Source organism: Hydra vulgaris, chromosome 04, assembly GCF_038396675.1.
Source record: "Hydra vulgaris chromosome 04, alternate assembly HydraT2T_AEP".
NCBI classification, from domain to species: domain Eukaryota; kingdom Metazoa; phylum Cnidaria; class Hydrozoa; order Anthoathecata; family Hydridae; genus Hydra; species Hydra vulgaris.
In genome coordinates, this window is record NC_088923.1 from 12,176,753 (window position 1) to 12,190,953 (window position 14,201).

Here is a 14,201-nt window from a genome sequence, read left to right on the forward strand (position 1 = left end):
AAACGCAAAATTTGCCTATAATGAAAAAGCATAGGGTTTCAGAGGCCGTTTTTGGCACAAAAATTTCGGAAAACAAAACAATTGCTGGCGAAAGAATTGTTCGTAAATTTGAAATTTTTGTTGGAGGCATAAGCAACCATAATAATGAAGAGCTTTTTAAAATCTATATGGAGACAGAAATAGGAATTACCCCGTTTTCGGTATGTTTAAATAAAGAAAACGAGTATAACAGATCGTATATAGTTACCATAAATAACACAGAAAAAAATAAAGTATTTAACCCTTCTCTATGGGATAACAATATAATAGTCAAACCATTTCGAAAAAAGCGCTTAAGTTCTAACTTAACCCAAAATCTGGCAAACAACGGCAACCAGGAAAATTTCTATAAACCAAAATGGCTTCCGACAGCGTATTAAAGAAAAATAAATTTCCCATAAAATTATGCACTTTTAATTGTCATGGGCTTAAATCAAACATTGAATACACTGAATCCTTGATAACTTCCCATGATATTACTTTTATATGCGAACATTGGATATCAAAACTTGAACATTCAATAATCAAAAATATTTGCAAAAACACCCACTCTTCGTACTTCCACCAGGCAAATAAACGCGAACAAGGTCGGCCGTTTGGCGGAAATGCGTTTCTGGTTCGGAAACATATGTTTCAAAATGTCATTATTTTATATGAAGATGATCATATTCTTGCTATAAATCTTGTTAAAAATAATACTAGCATTGTTATAATTGGTATTTATCTAACTTCATCGCGGAATAATCGAACATCATTAGATGAATACACAAATCAATTAGATATAATTAAAGGCCTTGTTAATAATTATGAGGGTGTCGGCGAAGTAATTGTATTTGGTGATTTTCAATCTTTTCCTCTCGAAATCTACGATTTACTAGAAAGATCAAGTCCCACAAAAAATAATTACTCCGCGGCTCTATCAGAATTTATAAAATCGAGTGAATTTGAACTAGTGGACGTAATTAAAGGTTCAGGCCCTAAGATAACATATCAACATAATACACTACCAAATGCATCATATATTGATCACATAGCTATCTCAAAAAACACTTCTCTTAGGTATTACAACTGTTTTGTTGCCCCCTTTTCACCTCAGAATATGAGTGATCATTTGCCAGTATCAATTGTAATTGAACTCATCGGAAGATCTCTCAAAGAGAATATTCACAAAATGACAGACAAAATTAGCATTCCAAATTATGCTTGGAATAATCAACGTTTTATACAATTATATAATGATTTCGTAAATAATAATATAAAAAGTCTTAGCCTTACAAATAACAATTACGATAAAGAACTTATCAAAATCTATAATTTGATTACAAAAAGTGCATCTGAAGCTCTTCGCCAACACTTATCTGAGAAAAAACAATCATTATATTCGAAATTTTGGTGGACTCCCGAGTTAAATAGGAGTAAAAAAGTTCTTACATTTCATTTTAAGAAATGGCGTGACACGGGTTTCGTAAAAGATTTAAGTTCGCACATTTTTAACCAATACCTAATTGCACGAAAAAATTTCCGAAACGCTGTTAAGAAAGCACAAAACTATAACCTTTACAAAAAATACATAAAAATCGAGATGTTAAAAAATACCAATCCAAAAAACTTCTGGAATACTTTTAGAAATATACAGACTGATGCAAACTCAAAATTATTTACAATAAATAATAAAAAGGACAAGGAGTCAATCACAAGAGAATTCGCCGATAGTTTTGAAAAACGGTTAAACACTAAATCTATAACGCATACCGCGAAGAGTTTTCAAGTTCCACCTTGTACAAAATTTGACTTTGTAATAATATCAGATGAAATTATAAGAACGGCTATCTCTTGCCTAAAATTAAACAAAACCAAAGATGCTTTTGGAATCTCTGCAGAACATTTAAAATATTTGCGTTGTGAAGCCCTAATAGAATGGCTAAAAAAATTCTTCACATTTTCTCTTAATCATGGTCAAACGCCAAAGTCGATGTCTACATCACTTATAATACCACTTGCTAAATCTTATAAAAAATCATTAACTGATCCAAATAACTACCGTGGTATCAGCATCATTCCAATCTTCACAAAACTAATCGAATATATAATCCTAATAATCTGTCCAGATCTAAAAGAAGCTCATCCTCTTCAATTCGGTTTCACCAAAAATAGCTCAACCCTACACGCCGAATTTGTTATTAGTGAAACAATTAAACACTACAACAACAACAACTCACCTGTTTATCTCTGTTCCCTTGATGCTGAAAAAGCTTTTGACAGCTGCAACTGGGACATTCTTTTTGAGAAACTGTACAATAATAAAAAATTACCACTGTATATTGTTAATACAATATCGTCATTATACAGGGAGAGTAGTGCTTCTGTGTCTTATCTAGGTTGCAAATCAACTCCATTCTATCTAACGCAAGGAGTGAGACAGGGATCGATTCTCTCGCCTCATTTGTACAATCTTTACACTCAAAACCTACTAGAAACCTTACAAAATGAAAGTGTCGTAGGAACATCAATAAATGGAAACTACACGGGTGTTGTAGCATATGCTGATGACATTATACTTCTTAGTTCCACCCTCTCTGGCCTACAAAAGCTAATTAATATCTGTAACATTTACACAAAAGAAAATTGCATAAAATTGAATGCTGACAAAACCGAGTTTTTGGTCACCGGAAAACATCAAATTAAAAAATGCACGATAACACTCAACCACCAAAAAATAAAACTAGACAATAAACTTACTCATCTAGGCTTTATATGGGACACAAAATATTCACCAATTGCCTCACTTAATCGTTTAAACATTGATAACCGAATATCCCATTTCCGGGCAGTGATACAGTCTTTAATTCAAGCTGGAATTCGATTTGTTCACCCAAACTCTATTGTCCAGTTATATAAAACTTTAGCTGTTCCAACACTAACGTATGGTCTTGAGCTTTGCGACCATAAAGAAATGTTATTGCAAAAGCTTGATATAGTAGGAAGAATTGCACTGAAGTCACTACTAAACGTTTCAAAACATAGTAAAAATTATATACATCCCCTATTTTGTATTGAAGATATATCTATAATTACGCAACAAAATAAGATAAACTTATTTATTCGCCTGTTGAAAAATAAAATGACATTTGATATTCTTAAGTCGCAGTTGAACAACAAATCAGGTCCACGACCTTTTGTAGATAGCGTCAAGGCTCTGTGCAATAGTCATAAATTAAATATAGAGAAACTAATGCAACACAAAGAAAAAATAAAAATTACTGGTTTAAAAAATATAATTCCTGAAACGGATCTTAAAATCTTAAAATGTGCAGTTGAGTTCTGGAACTCAAAAGAACAAAGAACAATCTTTAAGGATGTTCTTGAAAATAAAATTCCTAGATCCTAGAGATTTTTTTTGAAACTTTTTATTTACCTTACTTGTAATATAGAGTGGGTGTTTAACAAATATATAAATTAAAAAATTAAATTTATTTTATTTAAATTTTCCAGGAAACCGCAATTCTGACTTTTTGATTACTCGACCTAGTTGAGTAAGCAAAAAGGTAGTTAAAGTGAGTCAGTAAAATTTGCATCGAAAATTTCAACCAAATTTTTTGACAATAGGTATATAACTTAGGTTTTCAATGAATTGAAACAAGTGAAATTTTATCATTTTTTATTAAAACTATTTCTGCTTGTTATGAAAAAAAAAATTATCCGAAAATTTGATTATCTTTCTGAATTCAAAGCTTTTATAAAGTGTATATTTGAGTTAGCAATTTCGCTCGGTCGATTTGCTTCAAAGTGTCTTAAAACATTCTTGTCTTAATTAACATAAGTACTCAAAAAATGAGATGCTGGGAGTTCTCGCTCTTTTTCGACAACTTTACAGGGAGGATGGGGTATGCATCCCCCTCCCACCACCACCACCAGAATCTGAAAGTCCTAAAACATCTTAGAAATAGAGGCCCTAATTTTTTTTTTTTTTTTTAAAAAAAAACACAAAATGTAATACAAAATAGAAAAATATTTCAACATTTTCCCCCTCCCCTAAAATTCCTGGATCCGTAACTGGTGACTTTCTATTGCTTTAATGTCTTCGTAATAGTTAAAATAATTTCTGTAAAAAGAAAAGAACACCTAGCACACTAATTAAACAAGCTATAAAAAATATTTTTAAATAATTAATCATTTAAATATATAAATAAATGAAAGTGCCTAGTGCTATGCGATTTTTGTTTATTCGTAACAACTAAATGGAATTTTTATTATTAGCACTAATTTCAGATTAATCCGCGTTCCATAAAAAGCAGGGATGCGGAGTCCCAAAAGGACTTCGGCTTTATATCTCTACTTTTTCCAAGTCTGTTGCAACCAGAAGCTCTAAACATGTTTGTTGACTTATGATCTGCTATAAGTAAAAAATTCATGAGATTTAATGAATTGAAACTTATTGTTTTTAAGCCCAGAGTCCTGGAGTCCCGGAGTCCTTGCCGCCATTATAACTAAGGACTCCGGGTTCAAAAAATGATTGTTATTATTATTAGTCCATAAACTTATTTATATTTTTAGCGCTCCTGGATATCAAAAACTGGGAAAAAGTAATCTTTTTGTACCTTTCATATCCGGAGTCCTTTATGGGACTCCGCATCCCTGATAAAAAGAGTACATAACATAACAAGGGTGTATTTGAGGAGGTGGAGGGGCGAAGGGGCATTTGCCCCCCCTCCCTCCTTTTTCATAGTTCTTATTTTTTCTAAATAATACATTAGTTAATAATTTATTATTACGGCTCTGTAGTAATACCGTATTAGGTAGTAATACAGTAATACTACAGAGCCGTATTACTGTGGTTTTTGTTTACATCCCGAGTGAACAGAGCTAGTATCATATAATCTGTGGTATTACCAATTAACTTTTACTAAGTATTTAGCCATGATATAAAGTAGGTAGTGATCATGACTAAATTTGAATTGTATTATTATTTATTACAAAACTTTATTGTATTTTGCATTTTCTTTTGAGTTTATATGTATTTAATTTTCATAAAAGCTTAACTATTAATGTTAATATGAGTAAACGCAATGCTACACAAAGTTTATTATCAAAATGTCTGGACAAACGCCGGAAAAATGAAATTACTGATGATATTTCTCCGAATTCGAGTAAATCAAGTGTCAATATCGAAAAACTATCGAATTCTCCAGATCTACCTCAGTGTCTGCAAGCAATTAAAAATCAAAATAATCAACCACCTATTGTAAGTAACTTTGTACTAAAAAAAACTGTATCAAATTCAAATAAAATTACTGATACTATGAAATGTAAATTGGCCTAAAACAAATTTTTGTAGATTGAAAACATGATTAAGATCGAGAATAGTATTTGACTATTAACCATATGTTGGTTTATATATTTTGTATATATATATATATATATATATATATATATATATATATATATATATATATATATATATATATATATATATATATATATATATATATATAAATTATGTTAGTGTATTCTACAAACAGAGTGCCCAATGTTCTAAAAGAACAGAGCAATAATAAATTTGTAAAAACACTTATCTAACTTTTGATTTCTTCTACACTGTGTTTCGCCATCAGCAGGTTCATCAGGAAGAATTCTTCCTGATGAACCTGCTGATGGTGAAACACAGTGTAGAAGAAATCAAAAATTAGATAAGTGTTTTTACTAATTTATACATATATATATATATATATATATATATATATATATATATATATATATATATATGTATATATATATTTATATATATATATATATATATATATATATATATATATATATATATATATATATATATATATATATATATATATGTATATATATATGTATATATGTATATATATATATATATATATATATATATATTTATATACATATATATAATGTTAAATAAATATTTAATTCAATTCACTTTTATTTTTATTTATTTACGCGAAATGCGAATGAGTAACAGGAACAAAGCTATAGGTAATCGACTGTAAATTATTTTTAGTTAGTATCGAAGAAAAATTAGTTACATACCCCCTCTCCATGTTCTCAACTCAAATACGCTCTTGTAACATAAATAAAAATCTTCAATCAGCAAAATTAATAGTTAAAAATGGATTCAAGATCAGGAATTTATAGCGCCAAATTTAAAAGAAAACACTTCCATAAGAATTGCAAACGTTTTAATCAGAGTTGATAATGCCGTCCGGCGGCATTATCAACTCTGATTAACAAAAAAAATTATATTAAGTAATTAAACTAAGTAGATAAAAAGTCGGCATGCTAAAATCTTTATACATTTATCATTAGCCATAACGTTAAATGCTTATTTTTAATAATTGGATATTGTTAAAGTTCTTGAAATAATATCTGCTGTTTATTAAAAATTTGCGACCACGCTTTATTACGCTAATAGTTTTGCCAAATTATAACAAAAAAATAAAATTTATCAAATTTAAATATATATATACTTCTATAAATATTATTTATATTTTACTCTATAATTTTTAAACGTTTAAAAATATAGACTCACCTACTTTAAAAAAAGATTTAAAACGTTTAAAAGTCTAAAATTTATTCTAAAGTCCTAGAAAATCAATCGCTCTGACAAAATTATAATTTTTTTTTCAACATTTTTTTTAAATAGTCAAAAAATTATATAAAATAAAACTTTGATGTCATATATTTAACATTTGTTCTCAGTTAATATTTTAATTTCTCGTTAACTTGAAGACAAATATTCAATTATTTTTCATTACATCCCCCGGCTAGAGGCAAATATTTCTGCCTCCAATTTGGCGGCCGCAGTCAGCTGGGAGGCAGAAGCTATTGGAGACAGCCTCCAAATGGTTTTGTTTCCAAAATTTTTTCTGCAGGCAGCCACCTCTCTATTGGCGTTGGCCTCCAAAACATTTTGCCTCCAAAAAAAACTCTGACTGCGGCCGCCAATAGAAAGGCGGAAGCCACGGGAGGCGGAATAAAGGAAATTTTGCCGCTAAAAATTATTTGAGAGCCAGCTGCCGTCTGCTGAGGAAGAAAAGTAGAGGCGAGAATATTTACAATTAAACCAGTGTTTATCAACACTCGTTTTAATTGCAGTCATGCCTAGAAAAACTTTCTGTTTTAACCAACTCAGGTTTGAGTTTAAATAAATTTTGGAAAGCAATTGCTTTCAAAGTTTTTGGTTTAAAGACACGTTTTCTCTGTTGGACTGATCGAAATTTAAGTACTTTTGTTTGCTGTTTGAATAATTTTGAATAAATAGAACAAACTTTATTCGAGGTTCAACTTAACTTTTCTGATAATCTTTTTATTGTTACTTTAATTTTAAATTTTGAACCATTTTTTCTTTATTTTTTTTTACAACTTCTAAGTAATTGCAATACAATTCATAGTGTCGAAAAGTCCAGATTATTTTAAACTTTCTATTCTGAAAACAATTTTGGATATTATAAGCCAGTAATAAACAGTCAAATTAGTATAATTTGCAAAATAAGATTGTTTATTTGTCCGCGGAAAAAATATTAATTTTTGCTTTACCTCAAAATTGAAAAAACGGTGCATCTACACTATCTTCACCATCACTTTTTTTCCCCTCAAAATTCTAAATAAACCAAAAGGTCATAATAAAAGAAGAATAAAAAAGTTTTTCATTCTTGAAAAAAGCCAACAGATAGATCTTTAATTTTTTGAGCATTCACAAAATACTTTTGGGCAGCAAACTGATTTTAATAATCCTTAAATGTTTTTTGTAATTTTTGAAAATGACATCAAAAGATGACAAGAAACAAAAAATTCATATGAAGATAATATATTAAATCCCTAGGCTTTAAAATCAATTAGTGAAGATTTAGCAAAATTCATGATTTATTGTCTTTAAAATCAAAAACAAGTACTAATATAAAGTTAATACCAGAATATACAACATAACGTTATAGACAATGATGAAAGTAGTAATAATAACTTATATCAACAATACTAGTTATAATAACAACTATAGTAATAATAATAATATTAATATTAATAGTAATAAGAACAATAACAACAGCAACAGCAATAATAATAATAATAACAATAATAACAATAATAATAATAGTAAAAATAATGATAACAATTATAATAGAAAGAGAATTTAATAAATAAAGACAACAGCAGCAACAAAAATTTAGTAAATAATGACACCAACAACAAAGATTTAGTACGAAGTAAAGAATAATTGAATGAAAAGAGATAAATAAATAGATAATTAAAGAATGTCAAATGTTAGTACTAATATTAATATTAAAATTTAATAAAAGTATTAATAATGGCAGATAGAAAACCAGAGGAACTAGATGTAGATCGATAAGTATAGAATTTCAAAATGTTAAAAATATTAAATTAAAAACTAAAAGATCACGAATTGATAAATACAATAAAGAATTTCAACATATATTTGTAGAATTATTTATTTGTTTTTTTTTAACAAATAATTAAAAAGATTGGTTTTGAATTCAGAGATTGAATTAAGAAATTTTAGATCAGGAGGTAGTTTGTTCCATAAGCTACATTGATATTTAATACATTGATAAAGAATGGATTTATTTCCATATTTAGCAGAGTGGTGTTTTGAAATAACTAAGTTTAAGCTACTGATGATGCGAAGAGGATAGTGATAATTTGTACTTGTAAAGATATTGTCGAATGATAAGGGAAGGTTTTCGTGATGATAATTTCAAACAAATTGGCAGTTAAGAAACACAAAATGGTCGCTTAAATTAAATATATTGGAGATTAAGTGTAGCACATTAGAATTTAAGTTATTATAGTGAAAATATGATATTTTCAAGGCTTTATTTTGGAAATGGGACAATCTTAAAAAGATTTGTTCATGGGACTGTATTATATACTTGACATGCATATCTTAGATGGGACCCAAAAATAGCATGATATATGTTTAGCAGAATTTCTAGATTTACATAATGGCGGACTTTGGCTAGCATTCAATTAGATCTGCTCCATTGCTAAGTCATTTAGATGGGCTTGAAAAGAAAGATTAGCATCAATTTTAATCCCAAGATACTTAATAGAGTCTTAAGGATAATTAAAGTAAATAAATAATAATTAAAGTAATAGATAATTATATTATATAATTAAAGAAAGTTATATAATGAAAGTAAAGTTACATAATTAAAGAAAGTTATATAAATAAAGTTACATAATTAAAGTAAATTAAAGAATAATAAAGTCTTAAAGAATTATAATTAAATAAATCTAAATAAAAAGAATAATAATTAAATAAATTTTGTGTTTAAAAAACAAAACTCATTAAGTCCGAGAAGTACTGTCAAAAGATCAGCAGTGAAAACGATGTTTAGCGTGTTTTTTAATTGTTGGTAGAAATCATTTTCATAGTAACATCAAATAGACTTAGACAATAAGAGTTTTTGATTTCGCTTTTTTTCCGAGAAAGAGGTTTAAATAATCCATGTTTTCATAATGAAAAATAAATTGTTTTATTAATACAATTTAATTAACATATAAAAAATTTAAACTTTCCGAGAAGTAGAAATAGATTGAATTCAAATTATTTTCGATTTCTGGAAAAAAAAAATATCTTTAATTAAATCACATTCTTTAGGTTTTTACATGATGTTGAAACTATAATATTACTATTAGCTAAATTCGACCTTACTTCCCTACACTTTCCAATCACTTTCTATTGGAGTCATAAATTTTTTTTTATTTAAGTCTAACCAGTGGCGGATTAAGACTTTTCGGGGCCCGGGGCTATTTAAAAGTAGGAGGCCCTGTTCCACTAACAACGATAAAAATGAGTAAAACAAAGATTTTCTTGAAAACGCTATCACTGATATTTATTTATATACAAATTTTATATTTATTTTATTGAATTAAGTTGAGTGATTTTTTTCTGCTTTTCTTCCCCGCAAACTCTGCAATCACATCGCTGAAATCCAAAGTTTCTTTTTGACTCAATAGTTAATCTTGCTATATTAATTAAACGACTATGGACCATTGTTGATCGGTGCATGTTCTTAACTCTTTTAAGAGTAGAGAATGATCTCTCAGCCTCGCAATTTATTATGGGAATAGTTAGAAACAAGCAATATGCTATATAAACATTTGGAAATACATCAATAATATCGGTTTCAACAATCCAATTTAAAACATGCAGAGGAATCAATGTGTTTACAGTCTCAGATTTATCTTTTTTATGCGAAAAAAAACCTGGAGGCTGCAACTTTAATAATGTTACAAATTATTCTATTTCAAATATGAAACTATCTTCTAAATCATTTGAGTACACTTCTACAATTTTTTTCGCGCTAACTTGCAATTCCATGATACTAATAGTTAACAGCTTCGATAGAAATCCAAATAACTTATTTACGTGGTTGTAACCATCACTTCTTATAGTTAATTGTGTCACAAGTTTGTCAATAATGACAAAAAATGTATTCACTCGAAACTTGTCGGATACGCTTAAAGAATCAACTTGGTTTTCTCCGTTGCTCAATTTTTTAATTACTTTTCTTTTGTTCTTATCAGAATAGTCTTTTTCAATAAACGAGCTAAGTTCATTCTCAAATCTCGTAAAGTCGTTTCGTAAGTTTTTTACAAAGTCAATTAGTGAAAGTAACATACTGCTTGCTGTATGCAAATCTAATTCAACTTTTTGAAGAAATTTGCTAACTGCATTAAACCTCTTAAGTATGTGATGCCAAAGTACAGCCATGAATGCAAACTCTAGCTTAGTGATCTTATTTAATAAACACAAAGCTTCATGACGAATATCAGATTTTTCTTCTGTATCCTCAGCTATATGACATGGCGCTGCATGAATCCCATCAAAATTTTCTACCTAACTTTTTGAAGCATCTGACCTACATGACCATCGTGTATCTGATAGGCGCTTGAGTGTAGCATGATTTCCTTTCAATAAATCCCATCTATGTGTTGAAGCTACAAAAAATGAATACAAACTCTGGAGAACGCCAAAATAGTTGATAGAATTGATGCACTCACTGACACAGCACTGCCCAACTAAATTTAAAGAATGTCCAGCGCAGGGGATATAAAAAGCTAATTCACTCCGCTCTTTTAAACGTGCCTGTAATCCAGAATATTTACCAGACATATTGCTAGCATTATCGTATGCCTGTCCCCGACAATTGGTTATATCAATATCATATCTTTCCAGTAGATCTAAAATGTCAGTAATCAAAGATTTACCGTCGTGGTTTTTAATTTGTAGAAAACAAAAAAATCGTTCATACACGTGGCCATTTAGATAATAACGAAATATCACAGAAAGTTGATCCACGTGAGAAATATCAGGAGTCGAATCTACGATAATTCTCCAGTATTTTGCTTTTTTTATTTCGGTAATAATGTGCGTTAAAACCTTTTGAGACATAATATCAATTAGCTCTTCACAAATAGTTTTAGACAAACAATTTACATTACCTTTGCCTTTATTTGCAAAAGTGTCAATGTGTTGCTTTAAAACTGGATCAAATTGAGTCAAGAGTTCTAACATGCCTAAGTAATTTCCGTTATTTGACGATCCTATAACTTCATTATGGCCTCGAAATGCTAAACCTCTTCCGGCTAAAAAACGAATAACCGCAACTATTCTATTTAAGATTGCAGACCAATAATTAAATTCCCTTTTAATCTGGCTTACCATATATTCATCGACATGAGTATTTTGTTTTATGAATTCTATCCACTTAATCATACATTAAATACGTTCCTTGCTGTTTTCGTGGCCGAAAATAGTTTGTTTAGCTTTTTTCCAATTGTAAAAGCCACTTTTGACAAATACGTTGTCGTAATCGGTTGAAAACAACTTGCAAACATAACAAAATACACATTCAGTAGATTCAGAAAACATTAACCATTTTCGGTCACACTTTTCGCCATTATTCATCACTTTAATTATAACTGTATAACCTGAAAAGTGTTAAACTGTTCTTTTTTTTCTCTTTCACGAATTTAGCGCTTCAGCTATCAAATGCATTCACACAAAAACTCTTTTGTGCGGAAGTACAAAAGAATTGTAGAATTGCAATCGATGCATTTTTAATAACAATATAATTATTCAAGTCATTAATAATTTTCCGAAGAAAATTGTTTTTGTAGCAATTTGTACAAATGTTACATTCAATTATTGCTATAAGGCTCTGCCACCAATCTAGTAATTTTTTTTTTTTGTAGAAGTAGTTGCACTCCATCGTTGTCAAAGACCGGAAAAAATATATAATGCAGCGTTTTTGTTGACAGTTATTTTATTTTTGTGCTTTTGTTTTCAGACAATTTAGTAAATTTAACTTTGGCTCTTTTAAGTTAATAAAAGATTTAATTTTCAGAGTTAATAAAAAATCATTTACTTTGAATCGGGGCCCCTAAAATTGTGGGGCTTTAGCCCCCCTAGCCCCTCCCCCCCCCCCCTTGATCCGCCACTGAGTCTAACCTAATTTGTCGATTTCCGACCACCTGAATCTTATTACAACCTGTCCCAGTTTATTAATTTCAAAGAAAAAAAAAATTTTTAATTAACATTAAGAAAGAAAATTATCTCTGCTATTTGTTAAATGCTCTGGCTTGATTACGCAAAGACATTTATACTTAAGTATCTCTATCATATATCAAATAAAGACAAGTTTCTCCTAGTGTTTTAAGAGGTTTTAAAGGGTAGGAATTTCAAGAAAGCTTTTTAAAGTTTACAATAACGTAATGTATAAACTAAGTCAAAAAATCTCTTCAAATAGACAAATGCGCAATAGAGCTTACCTGAGATGATTTTAATAAATTTCATTAAAAGCTTATAACAGTATTTTTTTAAATAATAAATGGACGCTTTTTTGATGTTGATTTTTTTTTTTAATTTAATTATCGTTAATTTAAAAATATAAGTTGCTACAACAATTATTAAATTTTGAAATCTTACCACAGTTGTCCAAAAAGGGGTCCTAACCTTTTTGGAAACGACCCAAAAAATTCCTCGGAGGGTTGATTCTATAGTTTATGGTAATCACTTTAAAACAAAAAGTAAAATCTTTTAATTACGTCCACAGGAGAAAATCACATTTTAAGATTTATGCCTGATTTACAAGAAGAAACTTTGTTTCTAAAGTGCGTTAACCCTGCTAAAAATCAATAAAAAAAACCTTTTGTTTTGTCTTAAATGTTGCAAATATCTCTAAACAACATTGTATTAACCAATTCTTTAACTTTTTTTTCCTTCTTTAATAAAATTTCAAATTTAAAGGCAATAAAATTGAAATATCTTGGCTCCAAATTTTGGCCGCTGAAATAATGTAAACAAATAAATGAGCATTTCTGTTAAAAATTAATTTGTCTTTATAAACAAAATGCCTAATTCAGAAAAAACTCATGGTGATTGCAGTGATCGCATGTTTACTGATTTTTTTATTGAAAGAACAAGAATATGTTTCAGTTTAATATTAATTTTAATGATGAGAAAACTCTAACTGGAATTTGCAATTTATGTAGAAGCAAACTACAACGACTTGATACTGTTATTTTTATTGGACAGATACCAGACTTGTACAATTTCAATTTAATTATCATTAAACAATCTACAAGATATTCTGGTGCTTGTCAGTATATAATTTGTAGGGTGGCCAAATCAAAGCTCAAAGAAAATCTGCCACATATTGAGTTTAATATATTGAATCAAAAAACAAAAATCTACCCTGAAACTAACTGTATCAAAGCTTTCGGTTCCAAGCCTTCTTCATCATAGCCAGCTAAAAAAAGATGCATTATTTGATTGTCAGTATTTGTGAAATAACATCCTCACTTTTGCACTAAATGTACAAGGCGGAACAATGTACAGAAATTTGTTGTAGAGGACCGTAAGTGTGCTGAACAAATAGCAGCTGCCTTAGTCTCTTAAAAAGATGCCTTTCGAGGAGGTACTGTCAATCTTAGTTGAGCAAGTGGAGGTAAACCTTTAAAATTCTGTCAGGACATTCAGCAAAATACAAGTAGCAACTATTTACTGCTGAAGCATTGGTCCATGTTTAAAACAGTACAAATCTTTTTAATGTTGGTGTGAAAAGACTTGAGTCAGCTCTGAACAACTCAATGGAAAAATGAGCTGTAGAGGC

The 14,201-nt window shown here is 29.2% G+C and overlaps 2 protein-coding genes across 2 annotated transcripts; one reads left to right on the plus strand and one right to left on the minus strand.

Moving 5' to 3' along the window:
- The first annotated feature begins 667 nt into the window (after positions 1 to 667).
- Positions 668 to 3,427, plus strand: LOC136079188 (uncharacterized). Its single transcript, XM_065794909.1, has one exon. It carries the CDS (start codon positions 668 to 670, stop codon positions 3,425 to 3,427), a length of 2,760 nt encoding a protein of 919 aa, XP_065650981.1.
- Positions 3,428 to 9,940: 6,513 nt separating this feature from the next.
- Positions 9,941 to 11,752, minus strand: LOC136079189 (zinc finger MYM-type protein 1-like). Its single transcript, XM_065794910.1, has 3 exons — positions 10,951 to 11,752; positions 10,454 to 10,896; positions 9,941 to 10,303 (listed from the first exon to the last, which is right to left on the minus strand). Exons 1-3 carry the CDS (start codon positions 11,750 to 11,752, stop codon positions 9,941 to 9,943), a joined length of 1,608 nt encoding a protein of 535 aa, XP_065650982.1.
- Positions 11,753 to 14,201: the final 2,449 nt, after the last annotated feature.

Excerpts from the sequence above, each read along its gene's own strand:
- LOC136079188 (XM_065794909.1), top strand. The coding sequence starts at position 668 with ATGTTTCAAAATGTCATTATTTTATATGAAGATGATCATATTCTTGCT.
- LOC136079189 (XM_065794910.1), bottom strand. The coding sequence starts at position 11,752 with ATGGTAAGCCAGATTAAAAGGGAATTTAATTATTGGTCTGCAATCTTA. Across the intron at positions 10,897-10,950 it reads ATCAGATACACGATGGTCAT|CGCCATGTCATATAGCTGAG; the intron begins GTAGGTCAGATG and ends GGATTCATGCAG. Across the intron at positions 10,304-10,453 it reads GAAGTGATGGTTACAACCAC|TTGCAGCCTCCAGGTTTTTT; the intron begins GTAAATAAGTTA and ends ACATTATTAAAG.